Genomic DNA, 19,023 nt, shown 5'->3' with positions numbered 1-19,023 from the left:
TTAGTGGTCAGTGGACTGCTTCCGCTGTCATCCAAAGTTTTTGAACTTGTCACTGACTTCTGATGAATGCGGTCCAGGTGACGTATAAGGGAGGATGTTCCTAGGTGGTTAACGTCCTTACCCCTACTTATTACAGCTTGACAAAGGCAACACACGGCTTGACACCTGTTGTCCGCATTTGTGTTGAAGTAATTCCACACCGAAGAGGTGATTTTTTTTGGTATTTTGACCAGGCATGTCAATGGCCATATTCGTCCCATGGACAACAGGTGTCTCCCCGGGTGCCTGACATAAACAAACCACCTCACCATCAGAATCCTCCTTGTAAATTTCCTCCCCAGCGCCAGCAACACCCATATCCTCATACTGGTGTACTTCAACAGTGACATCTTCAATTTAACTATCAGGAACTGGACTGCGGGTGCTCCTTCCAGCACTTGCAGGGGGCGTGCAAATGGTGGAAGGCGCAACCTCTTCCCGTCCAGTGTTGGGAAGGTCAGGCATCGCAACCGACACAATTGGACTCTCCTTGGGGATTTGTGATTTAGAAGAACGCACAGTTCTTTGCTGTGCTTTTGCCAGCTTAAGTTTTTTCATTTTTCTAGCGAGAGGATGAGTGCTTCCATCCTCATGTGAATCTGAACCACTAGACATGAACATAGGCCAGGGCCTCAGCCGTTCCTTGCCACTCCGTGTCGTAAATGGCTTATTGGCAAGTTTACGCTTCTCATCAGACGCTTTCAATTTTGATTTTTGGGTCATTTTACTGAACTTTTGTTTTTTGGATTTTACATGCTCTCTACTATGACATTGGGCATCGGCCTTGGCAGACGACGTTGATGGCATTTCATCGTCTCGGCCATGACTAGTGGCAGCAGCTTCAGCACGAGGTGGAAGTGGATCTTGATCTTTCCCTATTTGAACCTCCACATTTTTGTTCTCCATTTTTTAATGTGTGGAATTATATGCCAGTATCAATAGCAATGGCCTACTACTATATATACTGCGCACAACTGAAATGCACCACAGGTATGGATGGATAGTATACTTGACGACACAGAGGTAGGTAGAGCAGTGGCCTTCCGTACCGTACTGCTATATATACTGGTGGTCACTGTCAGCAAACTGCAAAACTAAAATGCACCACAGGTATAGAATCTAGATGGATAGTATACTTGACGACACAGAGGTAGGTAGAGCAGTGGCCTTCCATACCGTACTGCTATATATACTGGTGGTCACTGTCAGCAAACTGCAAAACTAAAATGCACCACAGGTATAGAATCTAGATGGATAGTATACTTGACGACACAGAGGTAGGTAGTGCAGTGGTCTTCCGTACCGTACTGCTATATATACTGGTGGTCACTGTCAGCAAACTGCAAAACTAAAATGCACCACAGGTATAGAATTTAGATGGATAGTATACTTGACGACACAGAGGTAGGTAGAGCAGTGGCCTTCCGTACCGTACTGCTATATATACTGGTGGTCACTGTCAGCAAACTGCAAAACTAAAATGCACCACAAGTATAGAATCTAGATGGACAGTATACTTGACGACACAGAGGTAGGTAGAGCAGTGACCTTCCGTACCGTACTGCTATATATACTGGTGGTCACTGTCAGCAAACTGCAAAACTAAAATGCACCACAGGTATAGAATCTATATGGATAGTATACTTGACGACACAGAGGTAGGTAGAGCAGTGGCCTTCCGTACCGTACTGCTATATATACTGGTGGTCACTATCAGCAAACTGCAAAACTAAAATGCACCACAGGTATAGAATCTAGATGGATAGTATACTTGACGACACAGAGGTAGGTAGAGCATTGGCCTTCCGTACCGTACTGCTATATATACTGGTGGTCACTGTCAGCAAACTGCAAAACTAAAATGCACCACAGGTATAGAATCTAGATGGATAGTGTACTTGACGACACAGAAGTAGGTAGAGCAGTGGCCTTCCGTACTGTACTGCTATATATACTGGTGGTCACTGGTCAGCAAAACTCTGCACTGTACTCCTCCTATATAATATACGGGTGGTCCCCAGTACCCACAATAAAGCAGTGTGAGCACAGATATATGCAGCACACTGAGCACAGATATGGAGCGTTTTTTAGGCAGACAACATATACTGGTGGTCACTGGTCAGCAAAACTCTGCACTGTACTCCTCCTATATAATATACTGGTGGTCCCCAGTACCCACAATAAAGCAGTGTGAACACAGATATATGCAGCACACTGAGCACAGATATGGAGCGTTTTCAGGCAGACAACGTATACTGGTGGTCACTGGTCAGCAAAACTCTGCACTGTACTCCTCCTATATAATACTGCTGGTCCCCAGTACCCACAATAAAGCAGTGTGAGCACAGATATATGCAGCACACTGAGCACAGATATGGAGCGTTTTTCAGGCAGAGAACGGATAAAACTGGTGGTCACTGATCAGCAAAACTCCGCACTGTACTCCTCCTATATAATACAGCTGCTCCCCAGTCCCCACAATTAAGCAATAAGCACAAACGGAGAGGACGCCAGCCACGTCCTCTCCCTAACATTTCCAATGCACGAGTGAAAATGGCGGCGACGCGCGGCTCCTTATATAGAATCCGAATCTCGCGAGAATCCGACAGCGGGATGATGACGTTCGGGCGCGCTCGGGTTAACCGAGCCATACGGGAGAATCCGAGTATGCCTCGGACCCGTGTAAAATGGGTGAAGTTCGGGGGGGGTTCGGTTTCCGAGGAACCGAACCCGCTCATCACTAATTGCAATACAGTGAGATGCCCTTTTCTAACTCCTCAAGATATGGAAAAGGCTGGTAAATTACCAGAAAGGCTGAGAGCTGGTGGTAAAACAGTTCTCAACCACGTATTTACAATCACCAGAGATCCCCCGGGATATGCAGTCTGGAATCCTCCTCTGGAAAGCATTGAGCAGTCTCCAAATTCAGTGAGGAGTAGCAGGGTCCTTTCAATCAGGCAGCCAACGTGTTTCAACCCTAAGCAGTGGGTCTTTGTCAAGGCAATGTAACAATCCTCTCTCAGTGTGCTGGTTTAAAAAACCCCTGTATCCAATCACAAAATCCTCTGCAAAGCTGCAACTCATAATGAAAATAACTCCGGTGTCCAAGTCACTTTCTGGTCGTTTGTATACTATATCCATGGAAACGATTACCTCAATCCCCCTTCATTGGTCTGAACTACGTAATGTCACTTCCGTTTTCGTCACTGTTACGATCGTCCAGACCCTCTATCCATAAGTGTGTGACAAACCCTGGTGCTCACTCCCATCAGTCAGCCCCTCTGTCCATAAACAAACAGCTGCAGCAGACGCTCGTCCCTGTCCTACTGTCCCCGGACCAGTGCGGACCTCGCGGCTCCCCACAGATATAAAAATGGTCCTTGTGTCACTCATCACGTAATGTCACTTCTGGCCTCATAAAGAAGGGAATATAATACATACTTTAAGGCCCCATAAAAACAATAAAATACAAATATCTTCACAATAATAAAAGTGGATACATTAAAACAAATGCATTAAAAATACTTTTGCAATTATGAAAAGGGCCACATGTAAAAAAATGCACAACCATTAACACTATAAAAAACATTTTAATTCAAAATCATTGTTGATACCGTGTGGGTGCAATGTATTAAAATCAAACCTTCAAAATGTTCCCTGAAGACTCACCTCTTCAGACAAGCCTACCAAATTCCAGACCCACCAGTATAAACCTTTAATGCTTCCCTATCTAATTACATCCTCTCTGTACAGTACACATAACCTCACATATTTTGTCTTTCTTTACTCTCACACTCTCCTGACCCTTTGCCAAAATTTCTGGGTGACCATATCATACAACACATTAAGAACCTAGCAATCTGGTGGATCATTATGCAATATTGTGTATCAATACCTATTTCTCTATTGATTGTAAGCTTGCGAGCAGGGCCTTCCTACCTCTGTGTCTGTTTGTTTTTACCCAGTTTTGTTCTATTACTGTTGTTCTAATTGTAAAGCGCAACGGAATATACTGTGCGATATAAGAAACTGTTTATAATAATCTTGCTATAAACTAATATAACGATGAGAAAGATGGAGTCCAAGATCTCTTCCAGAAAAGTATCTAATTATTGTTTGTAAACATGGTATGGAATTATGGGATTCCTTTATTTATTTACTGTTGTTAGATTAAGGGCCTGATTCAGACCTGATCGCAACAGCAAAACTTTTTCTCTAATAGGCAAAGCTATGTTGCACTGCAGGTGGGGTAGATGTAACGTGCAGAGAGAGTTAGATTGGGTGGGATATGTTTAAACACTGAAATCTAAATTGCAGTGTAAAAATAAAGCAGCCAGTATTTACCCTGTACACAAACAATATAACCCACCCAAATCTAACTCTCTCTGCACATGTTATATCTGCCCCACCTGCAGTGGACATGGTTTTGGCCATTAGAGAAAGATTTTGCTTTTGCGATCAGGTCTGAATTAGGCCCTAAATTCAGTTAAGTTTCTTTGCAATACATAAATATAGTGATCAGGTCGCTCATACTTTTATAGATGGTTTCATCTGAAAATATGCCATTAACAAGAATTAGACATGTTGATGTCCTGGATTTTTTTTACCACTTAACTGATGATTTTTCCCTTCAAAAGCTACTACATTGTTTTTTTATTTTTTTTTATTTTATTAAATAAAGTTGAAAAAGTATTTTATAAAATATTTAAACATTATATTATGCACATCTGCAGAACGGATCTCCTCGTCAAAAACGGGGGGAGAGGTTGGGACGGCGCAGTTGCATGAAATCTGACCATACCAGTTAAGTGGTTAAGTAAATATCGCTCTGTGTGTACTAGAGATGAGCGGGTTCGGTTTCTCTGAATCCGAACCCGCCAGAACTTCATGTTTTTTTTCACGGGTCCGAGCGACTCAGATCTTCCCGCCTTGCTCGGTTAACCCGAGCGCGCCCGAACGTCATCATGACGCTGTCGGATTCTCGCGAGGCTCGGATTCTATCGCGAGACTCGGATTCTATATAAGGAGCCGCGCGTCGCCGCCATTTTCACACGTGCATTGAGATTGATAGGGAGAGGACGTGGCTGGCGTCCTCTCCATTTAGATTATAAGAGACTGAGAGAGATTTACTGGAGCTGACTAGGAGGAGTACTGTTACTGTAGAAGTGTAGAGACTGAGTGGAGAGAGTTTACTAGTGAGGACAGTGCAGTTTACTTTATAATCCGTTCTCTGCCTGAAAAAAGCGATACACAGCACACAGTGACTCAGTCACATACCATATCTGTGTGCACTGCTCAGGCTCAGGCCAGTGTGCTGCATCATCTATTATCTATATATAATATTATATATATCTGTCTGACTGCTCAGCTCACACAGCTTATAATTGTGGGGGAGACTGGGGAGCACTACTGCAGTGCCAGTTATAGGTTATAGCAGGAGCCAGGAGTACATAATATATTATATAGTGAGTGACCACCAGACACACAGTGCAGTTTATTTAATATATCCGTTCTCTGCCTGAAAAAAGCGATACACACAGTGACTCAGTCAGTCACATACCATATCTGTGTGCACTGCTCAGGCCAGTGTGCTGCATCATCTATTATCTATATATAATATTATATATATCTGTCTGACTGCTCAGCTCACACAGCTTATAATTGTGGGGGAGACTGGGGAGCACTACTGCAGTGCCAGTTATAGGTTATAGCAGGAGCCAGGAGTACATAATATATTATATAGTGAGTGACCACCAGACACACAGTGCAGTTTATTTAATATATCCGTTCTCTGCCTGAAAAAAGCGATACACACAGTGACTCAGTCAGTCACATACCATATCTGTGTGCACTGCTCAGGCTCAGGCCAGTGTGCTGCATCATCTATTATCTATATATAATATTATATATATCTGTCTGACTGCTCAGCTCACACAGCTTATAATTGTGGGGGAGACTGGGGAGCACTACTGCAGTGCCAGTTATAGGTTATAGCAGGAGCCAGGAGTACATAATATATTATATAGTGAGTGACCACCAGACACACAGTGCAGTTTATTTAATATATCCGTTCTCTGCCTGAAAAAAGCGATACACACAGTGACTCAGTCAGTCACATACCATATCTGTGTGCACTGCTCAGGCTCAGGCCAGTGTGCTGCATCATCTATTATCTATATATAATATTATATATATCTGTCTGACTGCTCAGCTCACACAGCTTATAATTGTGGGGGAGACTGGGGAGCACTACTGCAGTGCCAGTTATAGGTTATAGCAGGAGCCAGGAGTACATAATATATTATATAGTGAGTGACCACCAGACACACAGTGCAGTTTATTTAATATATCCGTTCTCTGCCTGAAAAAAGCGATACACACAGTGACTCAGTCAGTCACATACCATATCTGTGTGCACTGCTCAGGCTCAGGCCAGTGTGCTGCATCATCTATATATATTATATATCTGTCTGACTGCTCAGCTCACACAGCTTATAATTGTGGGGGAGACTGGGGAGCACTACTGCAGTGCCAGTTATAGGTTATAGCAGGAGCCAGGAGTACATATTATATTAAAATTAAACAGTGCACACTTTTGCTGCAGGAGTGCCACTGCCAGTGTGACTGACCAGTGACCTGACCACACTGACCACCAGTATAGTTAGTAGTATACTTATATTGTGATTGCCTGAAAAAGTTAAACACTCGTCGTGTGACTTCACTTGTGTGTTTTTTTTTTTTTTATTCTATAAAAATAAAACTCATTCTGCTGACAGACAGTGTCCAGCAGGTCCGTCATTATATAATATATAATATATACCTGTCCGGCTGCAGTAGTGATATATATATATTTTTTATATAATTTATCATCCAGTCGCAGCAGACACAGTACGGTAGTTCACGGCTGTGGCTACCTCTGTGTCTCTGCACTCGGCAGGCAGTCCGTCCATAATTGTAATACCACCTAACCGTGGATTTTTTTCATTCTTCTTTATACATACATAGTTACATAGACATCTTCTCTTTATCAACCAGTCTATATTAGCTGCAGACACAGTACAGTACGGTAGTTCACGGCTGTGGCTACCTCTGTGTCTGCACTCGGCAGGCAGTCCGTCCATAATTGTATACCACCTAACCGTGGTTTTTTTTTCATTCTTCTTTATACATACATAGTTACATAGACATCTTCTCTTTATCAACCAGTCTATATTAGCTGCAGACACAGTACAGTACGGTAGTTCACGGCTGTGGCTACCTCTGTGTCTGCACTCGGCAGGCAGTCCGTCCATAATTGTATACCACCTAACCGTGGATTTTTTTCAGTCTTCTTTATACATACATAGTTACATAGACATCTTCTCTTTATCAACCAGTCTATATTAGCTGCAGACACAGTACAGTACGGTAGTTCACGGCTGTGGCTACCTCTGTGTCTGCAGTCGGCAGGCAGTCCATAATTGTATACTAGTATCCATCTCCATTGTTTACCTGAGGTGCCTTTTAGTTGTGCCTATTAAAATATGGAGAACAAAAATGTTGAGGTTCCAAAATTAGGGAAAGATCAAGATCCACTTCCACCTCGTGCTGAAGCTGCTGCCACTAGTCATGGCCGAGACGATGAAATGCCAGCAACGTCGTCTGCCAAGGCCGATGCCCAATGTCATAGTACAGAGCATGTCAAATCCAAAACACCAAATATCAGAAAAAAAAGGACTCCAAAACCTAAAATAAAATTGTCGGAGGAGAAGCGTAAACTTGCCAATATGCCATTTACCACACGGAGTGGCAAGGAACGGCTGAGGCCCTGGCCTATGTTCATGGCTAGTGGTTCAGCTTCACATGAGGATGGAAGCACTCAGCCTCTCGCTAGAAAAATGAAAAGACTCAAGCTGGCAAAAGCAGCACAGCAAAGAACTGTGCATTCTTCGAAATCCCAAATCCACAAGGAGAGTCCAATTGTGTCGGTTGCGATGCCTGACCTTCCCAACACTGGACGTGAAGAGCATGCGCCTTCCACCATTTGCACGCCCCCTGCAAGTGCTGGAAGGAGCACCCGCAGTCCAGTTCCTGATAGTCAGATTGAAGATGTCAGTGTTGAAGTACACCAGGATGAGGAGGATATGGGTGTTGCTGGCGCTGGGGAGGAAATTGACCAGGAGGATTCTGATGGTGAGGTGGTTTGTTTAAGTCAGGCACCCGGGGAGACACCTGTTGTCCGTGGGAGGAATATGGCCGTTGACATGCCAGGTGAAAATACCAAAAAAATCAGCTCTTCGGTGTGGAGGTATTTCACCAGAAATGCGGACAACAGGTGTCAAGCCGTGTGTTCCCTTTGTCAAGCTGTAATAAGTAGGGGTAAGGACGTTAACCACCTCGGAACATCCTCCCTTATACGTCACCTGCAGCGCATTCATAATAAGTCAGTGACAAGTTCAAAAACTTTGGGTGACAGCGGAAGCAGTCCACTGACCAGTAAATCCCTTCCTCTTGTAACCAAGCTCACGCAAACCACCCCACCAACTCCCTCAGTGTCAATTTCCTCCTTCCCCAGGAATGCCAATAGTCCTGCAGGCCATGTCACTGGCAATTCTGACGAGTCCTCTCCTGCCTGGGATTCCTCCGATGCATCCTTGCGTGTAACGCCTACTGCTGCTGGCGCTGCTGTTGTTGCCGCTGGGAGTCGATGGTCATCCCAGAGGGGAAGTTGTAAGCCCACTTGTACTACTTCCAGTAAGCAATTGACTGTTCAACAGTCCTTTGCGAGGAAGATGAAATATCACAGCAGTCATCCTACTGCAAAGCGGATAACTGAGGCCTTGGCATCCTGGGTGGTGAGAAACGTGGTTCCGGTATCCATCATTACTGCAGAGCCAACTAGAGACTTGTTGGAGGTACTGTGTCCCCGGTACCAAATACCATCTAGGTTCCATTTCTCTAGGCAGGCGATACCGAAAATGTACACAGACCTCAGAAAAAGAGTCACCAGTGTCCTAAAAAATGCAGCTGTACCCAATGTCCACTTAACCACGGACATGTGGACAAGTGGAGCAGGGCAGGGTCAGGACTATATGACTGTGACAGCCCACTGGGTAGATGTATGGACTCCCGCCGCAAGAACAGCAGCGGCGGCACCAGTAGCAGCATCTCGCAAACGCCAACTCTTTCCTAGGCAGGCTACGCTTTGTATCACCGGTTTCCAGAATATGCACACAGCTGAAAACCTCTTACGGCAACTGAGGAAGATCATCGCGGAATGGCTTACCCCAATTGGACTCTCCTGTGGATTTGTGGCATCGGACAACGCCAGCAATATTGTGTGTGCATTAAATATGGGCAACTTCCAGCACGTCCCATGTTTTGCACATACCTTGAATTTGGTGGTGCAGAATTTTTTAAAAAACGACAGGGGCGTGCAAGAGATGCTGTCGGTGGCCAGAAGAATTGCGGGACACTTTCGGCGTACAGGCACCACGTACAGAAGACTGGAGCACCACCAAAAACTACTGAACCTGCCCTGCCATCATCTGAAGCAAGAAGTGGTAACGAGGTGGAATTCAACCCTCTATATGCTTCAGAGGTTGGAGGAGCAGCAAAAGGCCATTCAAGCCTATACAATTGAGCACGATATAGGAGGTGGAATGCACCTGTCTCAAGTGCAGTGGAGAATGATTTCAACGTTGTGCAAGGTTCTGATGCCCTTTGAACTTGCCACACGTGAAGTCAGTTCAGACACTGCCAGCCTGAGTCAGGTCATTCCCCTCATCAGGCTTTTGCAGAAGAAGCTGGAGGCATTGAAGGCATTAAAAGGGAGCGATTCCGCTAGGCATGTGGGACTTGTGGATGCAGCCCTTAATTCGCTTAACAAGGATTCACGGGTGGTCAATCTGTTGAAATCAGAGCACTACATTTTGGCCACCGTGCTCGATCCTAGATTTAAAGCCTACCTTGGATCTCTCTTTCCGGCAGACACAAGTCTGCTGGGGTTGAAAGACCTGCTGGTGACAAAATTGTCAAGTCAAGCGGAACGCGACCTGTCAACATCTCCTCCTTCACATTCTCCCGCAACTGGGGGTGCGAGGAAAAGGCTCAGAATTCCGAGCCCACCCGCTGGCGGTGATGCAGGGCAGTCTGGAGCGACTGCTGATGCTGACATCTGGTCCGGACAGAAGGACCTGACAACGATTACGGACATGTCGTCTACTGTCACTGCATATGATTCTCTCAACATTGATAGAATGGTGGAGGATTATATGAGTGACCGCATCCAAGTAGGCACGTCACACAGTCCGTACTTATACTGGCAGGAAAAAGAGGCAATTTGGAGGCCCTTGCACAAACTGGCTTTATTCTACCTAAGTTGCCCTCCCACAAGTGTGTACTCCGAAAGAGTGTTTAGTGCCGCCGCTCACCTTGTCAGCAATCGGCGTACGAGGTTACATCCAGAAAATGTGGAGAAGATGATGTTCATTAAAATGAATTATAATCAATTCCTCCGCGGAGACATTGACCAGCAGCAATTGCCTCCACAAAGTACACAGGGAGCTGAGATGGTGGATTCCAGTGGGGACGAATTGATAATCTGTGAGGAGGGGGATGTACACGGTGATATATCGGAGGGTGAAGATGAGGTGGACATCTTGCCTCTGTAGAGCCAGTTTGTGCAAGGAGAGATTAATTGCTTCTTTTTTGGGGGGGGTCCAAACCAACCCGTCATATCAGTCACAGTCGTGTGGCAGACCCTGTCACTGAAATGATGGGTTGGTTAAAGTGTGCATGTCCTGTTTTGTTTATACAACATAAGGGTGGGTGGGAGGGCCCAAGGACAATTCCATCTTGCACCTCTTTTTTCTTTTCTTTTTCTTTGCATCATGTGCTGATTGGGGAGGGTTTTTTGGAAGGGACATCCTGCGTGACACTGCAGTGCCACTCCTAGATGGGCCCGGTGTTTGTGTCGGCCACTAGGGTCGCTAATCTTACTCACACAGTCAGCTACCTCATTGCGCCTCTTTTTTTCTTTGCGTCATGTGCTGTTTGGGGAGGGTTTTTTGGAAGGGACATCCTGCGTGACACTGCAGTGCCACTCCTAGATGGGCCCGGTGTTTGTGTCGGCCACTAGGGTCGCTAATCTTACTCACACAGCTACCTCATTGCGCCTCTTTTTTTATTTGCGTCATGTGCTGTTTGGGGAGGGTTTTTTGGAAGGGCCATCCTGCGTGACACTGCAGTGCCACTCCTAGATGGGCCCGGTGTTTGTGTCGGCCACTAGGGTCGCTAATCTTACTCACACAGCTACCTCATTGCGCCTCTTTTTTTCTTTGCGTCATGTGCTGTTTGGGGAGGGTTTTTTGGAAGGGCCATCCTGCGTGACACTGCAGTGCCACTCCTAGATGGGCCCGGTGTTTGTGTCGGCCACTAGGGTCGCTAATCTTACTCACACAGCTACCTCATTGCGCCTCTTTTTTTCTTTGCGTCATGTGCTGTTTGGGGAGGGTTTTTTGGAAGGGCCATCCTGCGTGACACTGCAGTGCCACTCCTAGATGGGCCCGGTGTTTGTGTCGGCCACTAGGGTCGCTAATCTTACTCACACAGCTACCTCATTGCGCCTCTTTTTTTCTTTGCGTCATGTGCTGTTTGGGGAGGGTTTTTTGAAAGGGACATCCTGCGTGACACTGCAGTGCCACTCCTAGATGGGCCCGGTGTTTGTGTCGGCCACTAGGGTCGCTTATCTTACTCACACAGCGACCTCGGTGCAAATTTTAGGACTAAAAATAATATTGTGAGGTGTGAGGTATTCAGAATAGACTGAAAATGAGTGTAAATTATGGTTTTTGAGGTTAATAATACTTTGGGATCAAAATGACCCCCAAATTCTATGATTTAAGCTGTTTTTTAGTGTTTTTTGAAAAAAACACCCGAATCCAAAACACACCCGAATCCGACAAAAAAAATTCGGTGAGGTTTTGCCAAAACGCGTTCGAACCCAAAACACGGCCGCGGAACCGAACCCAAAACCAAAACACAAAACCCGAAAAATTTCAGGCGCTCATCTCTAGTGTGTACCCCTTGAGGTTTTTCTTTTTTTAAGTGAAGTTACTTTTTGGGCTGATATTAGGGATGCTTTATATTTGTATTAGGAATCTGCAGACAAAGTAAGAATGTACAGAATGAACATCTCAACTTTGTACCAGTTCTCCTCATTCTGAAACTAAAGGCCAGTACTCACCGGCAGATCTGGGGAGAGATGTGTGCTGAGCGTGCGGGGGGAGACGGGGGGCCGCTCATTTCACCCAGCGGGTGAAGTGAGCGACCTGCTAGATTGGCCTGTATGCAGGCCAATCTAGCACCAGCGATAGCGATGCGCGGGGCTGCGCATCGCTATTGCTGTGAGGGCTACACACGGAGTGATCGCTACTTAAAATCTAAGCAATCTAGTCAGATTGCTTAGATTTTAAGCAACAATCGCTCCGTAAGTACCCCCTTTAGACAGAGAGCTGTATTCAACAGACATTACTTTGAACTCCTAGAATACTGGAAGATTACATATTTATTTTACACAAGTACAGTTATCAGTACAGCCTATGCTGTAGTTTCTAAGCAATCTTACTAGATTGCTTAGAAATTAAGCAAACATCGCCCTGTGTAGTGGTTCCAGCGACAGTGATGCGCTCAGCACACAGTGCACACATAGCGCTGTGTGTTGAGCTTGAGAGATGTGTGCTGAGAAATCTGTGCTAGATTGCTCAGCACACATCTCCGGGGCAAATCTCCCCGTGTGTATGGGGCTTAATTTCCACAATCTGATCATATACGTAAACAATGTGTTTGTATGTCTAGAAATCTCCCTCTAATGATGTAAGGTACAAGGTATACAATTATCTTGCATAGCATATCTTCTAAACTTAATTAGGAAAAACACAGACCTTAATGGCAAACTAGAACTGTGTGACTATGCAGCTGTAAACATTGCTTCAGAATTACCATCTACTACAACAAGCTGCTTCAAATTATATTTCAACTTCTAGGGCAGAGTTGAAAGTAAACCTGGCATGTTTTTCTCAAAAGCATAGTGCACGTAAAACATGGGTATATTCATGGCTGTTTCTAGCCAATTTGGCTCCCAGTGCGAGATTTAAAAATGCGCCCCCCCCCCCCCCCATTGACATAGAAAAAAAAATGCGCCCCCCCCCCCATAGCTATAAAAAGAAAAAGCATGCGTGCGCCTAAGACGCGCGCGCTCCCGGTAAGGGGGCGTTGCCTCATTAAAATGGGCGTGGTCTCATTAAAATGGGCATGGCCTCATCTGATATCATCACGGCCATCACAGGGAAAAAAAAAGAAAAAACGAAAGTACCCAATTTACACAGTACGGCAGGCAAGAGTCCCCATTTTACACATTACAGCAGGCACGTGTCCCCATTTTACACAGTACGGCAGGCAAGAGTCCCCATTTTACACATTGCGCAGGCAAGAGTCCCCATTTTACACAGTGCGGCAGGCAAGAGTCCCCATTTTATACAGTACGGCAGGCAAGTGTCCCCATTTTATACAGTATGGCAGGCAAGTGTCCCCATTTTATACAGTACTGCAGGAAGAGTCCCCATTTTACACAGTGCGGCAGGCAAGAGTCCCTATTTTACACATTACGCAGGCAAGACTCCCCATTTTACACAGTGCAGCAGGCAAGAGTCCCCATTTTACACAGTATGGCAGGCAAGAGTCCCCATTTTATACAGTACGGCAGGCAAGTGTCCCCATTTTACACATTATGTAGGCAAGTGTCCCCATTTTACACAGTACGGCAGGCAAGTGTCCCCATTTTACACAGTACGGCAGGCAAGTGTCCCCATTTTACACAGTACGGCAGGCAAGTGTCAAGTGGGGGGAAGGAAGGGAGAGGGAGGGGGGAGAGAGAGAGACTACTTACATATGAAGAGGATCTTCCCGCTCTTCGGGCCACCTCTCCTTCCTCGCGCCGGCCGCCTCCTCCTTCCAGCTTGTCTCCCCCTCCTCCCTCTTCCCGAGTACTCCTGATGTCACAACGCAACCACGTCATTCCATGAAACTCCACCTCCTGAGCAGGAGTACTCGGGAAGAGGGAGGAGAGTGAGACAAGGACCCGCAAAGTGCCGCGGCGGGCGCCCCATGTGGTTGCACGGCTTGTCCGCCACAAGAAACAGCACTGGGTATATTCCCACATATGCAGAGTTGTACGTTTACGTTGTGACTGCACCTATGCACTCACCTGCTTTATTATTGGTCATCTTTATCAGAGCAGACTTAAATCTATCCTATTCTAGGTGAAAAAGATACAAAGAAGATTGGCTTCCAAGCAGGCGCATTTCTGGAGGGCTGAGCAGGGGCAGCCAAGCCCGGCGCTACCCACTCAGCAAAGGGATGCAAAGCAGGTAGGCGCCAGGGTAGAGAGGCGCTCTCCTTGCTCTGCATCCCCGCTGCTGCACCAGGGCCCCCTGCTACTGCTGCCGGCTGCTGTGCCTGTCACATCGTTTCACAGGCAGCGGCGCCGGCAGCATGAAGCTTCCCCCTACCCCCCTGCAGTGTCCGTCGGTGTCCTGGGCTTTGGCCGAAAATAGGCGGAGCTACACGGGCCCAGGGGGCGGAGCTACATGGGACCAGGTTGAAGAGGACAGAAACTGCTACAAACCCAGCCAGCCTGCTACAAATCCATTGAAGGAGCATGAGTGAGAAAGTGTGTGCATCTGTGTGTGTGTGTGTGTGTGTGTGTGTGTGTGTGTGTGTGTGTGTATCTAATCTATGTGTATGTGTATCTACAATATGTGTGTGTGTGTATGTGTGGAAAGCAGTGTATATGGCACTGTGGGGCAATGTGTATCTGGCACTGTATGGTACTGTGTATCTGGCACTGTGGGGCACTGTGTCTCTGGCACTGTGGAGCATATCTGGCACTGTGGGGGCATATGTGTATCTGGCATAGTGGGGGCGTATCTAGCACTGTGGGGGCATATATGCCACTGCTGTGGGCATTTGCGTATCTGTCACTGTGGAGCATTTGTGTATCTGCCACTGTGGGGCATTTGTGTATCTGGCACTGTGGGGGCATATCAGGTACTGTAGGAGCATATCTGGCACGGTGGGGGCATATGTGTATCTGGCACTATTGGGGTCATATGTGTATCTGGCCCCCCATATGTGTATCGTGCCCCCATTTTCATTGGCCATGCCCCATGTGGCATTTGGCCACACCCATTTTGTTGGCACGCGCGCTTTCGGCGCGTGCACACAGTACCACTAAGACATTTTTTCTACTTGCACCACTGGTGGGAGGGGGGTCATTATTTGTATAAATGGCACTTCTGAGGGCATTATATATAACCAGCGCTACTACAGGGGCTATTATGTATATAACTGGTGCTACAACAGGGGCTATTATGTGTATAACCGGCACTACCAGAGGGGCTATTATTTGTATAACCGGTGCTACCACAGGGGCTATTATGTGTATAACCGGCGCCACTACTGGGGACATTATGTGTATAAACAGCACTACTATGCTCAGGGTAATGTGAATAAGATTGTGCTATTGTGTGGCGTAATTTGAAATGGGGGTACTATTGTGTGGTCACGCTCCTTCCTTGTGAGACTACACCCCTATTTGCCCCACGCTGTCCCTTTGTAAAATATGGGAGGGTGCAAATTTATTGTTTGCAGGGGGGCACCAGACACCCCGGGGGCAGCAATAGGGCCAGTCAGTCACTCCCATTCTGTAACAGACTTCCTGGCCCCAGCTGTGCTGCTCTGAGCTGAGGCCAACACGAACGGCCGAGGCCTATAAGCCTTGTGATATGATGCTGCACTCGGATCTGCGATGCTATCAGGGAGCTACCTTTGTCCTTAGATGCCTTATGCAGCAGTAGAATAGTTTCTCATCAGTACTGCATTCAACGACACAATACACATGCAAAAAGTGCATATTTGCAGAATGCTTTGGGCCTAAGTCATGTTTGTACGCTAATGCAGCTGCGAATGTTCATGCTACTCAACTGCTAAACATCGCAAGTGATGCTGCCACCCACCGGAGCCATTGCATAGTCCTCAGCAACTGCGTGCACATATGCAGTAACCTAGCAATGTTGTCCTAACAAGGAACATCGACTGCTAAAGCTGGGCATACACTATACAATTATCTGGCAGATCGGCTGCTAAATCTGGCTGGCTGGAATGAAAATCTGGTAATGGATGAGAACAAATGACAATCGACCATTTGCTCATTACCTTGGCACATGCGCAGTGTGATCACGGCACAAACGAAGTCTGCTAAATATCACTCTGTTGCGAATACCTTGGGTGGTGTACAAAAATGGAATTAGGCTCTTTATACATAGTGCCGTCATCTCTATTTCAGCACAAGCTTCCTAGTTTAGTGGTATTTAAGGAGCAGCAGTAATAAAGACGTGGAAAGGGATCATTTTTATGGGCGCTCTTTGGTATATAGAAAGATGCACAGGCATTTCCACTTTGCTAGAGGACTTGCACGAGCTTTGAGCCGGTGCAGAAGGAGTCTCGTCCTGTACTTGTATAGCGATAATCTCAAGGGTTGTGCAAGTTTAACTTTGGATGACATGCACATTTCTAGGCGCACTTCTGTTCTAAATCATTTGGAAGCAATTGCACAGCTGCCAGAAAGCAGCTGTGCAATTCTGTGTCATTAAAATTTAAATGCAGCAGGATGCATCTGTAGAAGGTAGACGCTTCCTGTTGGCATTTGCTAGATCCAATTGCTGCGTCTGAGGACACAGCTGCGGATCACCATCGCGACCATTGTGACCAGTGGTTGTGATTTGCGATGGTTTCAGGCACAGGCCAGCCAGCATAAGCTGAAGGTTACTCAGGCTGGCTGTAGGATACGGAAACCTGGGTCCTGCGTCGACCCTGGAGCCATCACGCCTTCAAAACGAGGGCAACATGCCCCCCTTCATGACAGGGGTAATGCACCCCCGTTTTGAAGATCAGTACCAGGTGCAACCCCTGCTCAGCCACCAACACACTGCAGCATGTCAATCATGTTGTGATTGACAGAGGGCTGCAATCGATATTGTAAGCAGGGCCGGTTCTGGGGCTCTGTGCGCCCCGGGCGGCAATAAGAGGCGGAGATTCGTACAGGGGGCGTGGTCATTTACACCCCCTGTACAGACTGAAATGATGTGCGGTGCGCGATGACGTCATCGCGCACCGCACAGCAAAGGTCCTCTCCACGAAGGGAAACTAGACGCGTAGCGTCTAGTTCCCTTCGTGGAGAGGACCTTTGCTGCACAATGACGTAATCGCGCACAGCACAGTAAAGGACCTCTCCACGAAGGGAAACTAGACGCGTACGCATCTAGTTTCCCTTCACAGCGGCAGCGGGGGGCAGCGGGGGGCACAGCAGCAGCGGATCTTGCCCTGGTGCGGCGCCCTCCGGATGACGCCCTGCGCCCTCCGGAAGGCGGCGCCCCGGGCAAAAGTCCTGCTTGCCCGTGGCAAGATCCACTACTGATTGTAAGAACCCCATATTTGTACGTAAACCATCGGATTTGTGTACAAATATGAATTAGGCCCTTTGCTTGATGTACAGCAACTTCTAAACATACTAAAGTGCAACATGTTACACAGATATAGGGGCAGATTTATTAAGCTCGGTGAAGTGATAAAGTGGAAGGTGATAAAGGACCAGCCAATCAGATTTTAACTTCCATGTCACAGGCTCGGTTTGAAAAATGACAGTTAGGAGCTGACTGGCTGGTCCTTTATCACCTTCCACTTTATCACTTCACCGAGCTTAATAAATCTGCTCCACAGTCTCATAAGTAATTGATGTTATAAATGAGCATAAAAGAAGCAATTTCTTAGAAGTGACAGGATATTAGAATGTTGATGTGATGTTCATGTGTCTGCCTTGTCTGTGAATTGCTACTATATACAGCACTGAATATTATGCTATATGACCATAAAATAAATCCTATCACTTTTCTTTTCCTCACAGAATTTTGCGTCGGGACATTATGAACAAGCTTTGCTTGCCATCTGTGCTGGGGATGGACAAGACTACTGAGACAAAAAACTGGACGCCATTTCATTTAGAAGTTACTGGATAAATTGAATAACATTGCTTTGCTGAAATGATCAGATTGCCAATGGATTAGTTTAATCAGAAAATTATAATCACCACAATTGTTAATTTTAATAAGGAGGAATTTCTGGGGAAAAAATAACAATTATAATTTACACAATGGATTTGCCTGTTTCAAAAGCCAAATAAATGTATTATTTTTACCTCAGATTTTTGGGGGTGATTCAGATCTGATCGTAGATGTGCTAAATTTAGTCCCAGATGCTGATGTGAGGTGGGACTGGGTGCTTTAAATGACAGGGACTATTTTTAGTCCCAGTCCAGCCCTGATTGTCACTGTTTTTGTTGTCAGACACTAGCTTGCAACAGCAATCCAGTGCAAACAGACTACTGTCAGTCACTGTATGTTTGTCAGACACTAGTTAGCAGTTTCAATTCGGTGCAAACAGGCTCTTGAGTATGTCTATTGAAATAAACTGCACTTACTTACAATAGTTTTTTAGCAACATATCTATCTGCACCAGTGGTGCAAGTAGAAATATTTTCTTAGTGGTACTGAGTGCCGAAAAATGGTCATGGTCATGTGTTGTGAGGGTGCGTGGCCACATGCTGCTAGTGGAAGTGGCTACATGACACTAGTGGCGTGGCCATACGACAGCCCCTTTTTTGGGGGGAATCTGGAGGCAAGGCTAAAAATATATAGTGATACCTCCAGTATAATAGAAATATATAGTAATGTTCCCAATTTAATAACAATATATGGTAATGCCTCCAGTATAATAGAAATATATAGTAATGTCCCTAATTTAATAACAATATATAGTAATTAGAGATGTGCACCGGAAATTGTTTTGGTTTTGGATTCGGTTCCGCGCCCGTGTTTTGGATTCGGACGC

The 19,023-nt window shown here is 46.1% G+C and overlaps 1 protein-coding gene across 2 annotated transcripts in view; it reads left to right on the top strand.

Moving 5' to 3' along the window:
- ANXA10 (annexin A10) overlaps nt 1–18,305 on the top strand; it is a 154,594-nt gene extending 136,289 nt beyond the window's left edge. The window contains exon 2 of one of the 2 annotated variants that reach the window (XR_010190278.1): nt 18,041–18,129. Coding sequence is in view for 1 of the 2 variants with exons in the window: in XM_063946508.1 (XP_063802578.1) it covers nt 18,041–18,109 (69 nt within the window). In the remaining variant the exon portion in view is untranslated. Of the gene's footprint in view, nt 1–18,040 lie in introns of both variants that reach the window. The other variant, XM_063946508.1, reaches the window with a different exon arrangement.
- Nucleotides 18,306–19,023: the final 718 nt, after the last annotated feature.

This window comes from Pseudophryne corroboree, chromosome 1 (genome assembly GCF_028390025.1).
Source record: "Pseudophryne corroboree isolate aPseCor3 chromosome 1, aPseCor3.hap2, whole genome shotgun sequence".
Taxonomy (NCBI): domain Eukaryota; kingdom Metazoa; phylum Chordata; class Amphibia; order Anura; family Myobatrachidae; genus Pseudophryne; species Pseudophryne corroboree.
The sequence above is the reverse complement of the archived record's forward strand: the minus strand, read 5'-3'. Positions and strand labels throughout refer to the sequence as shown.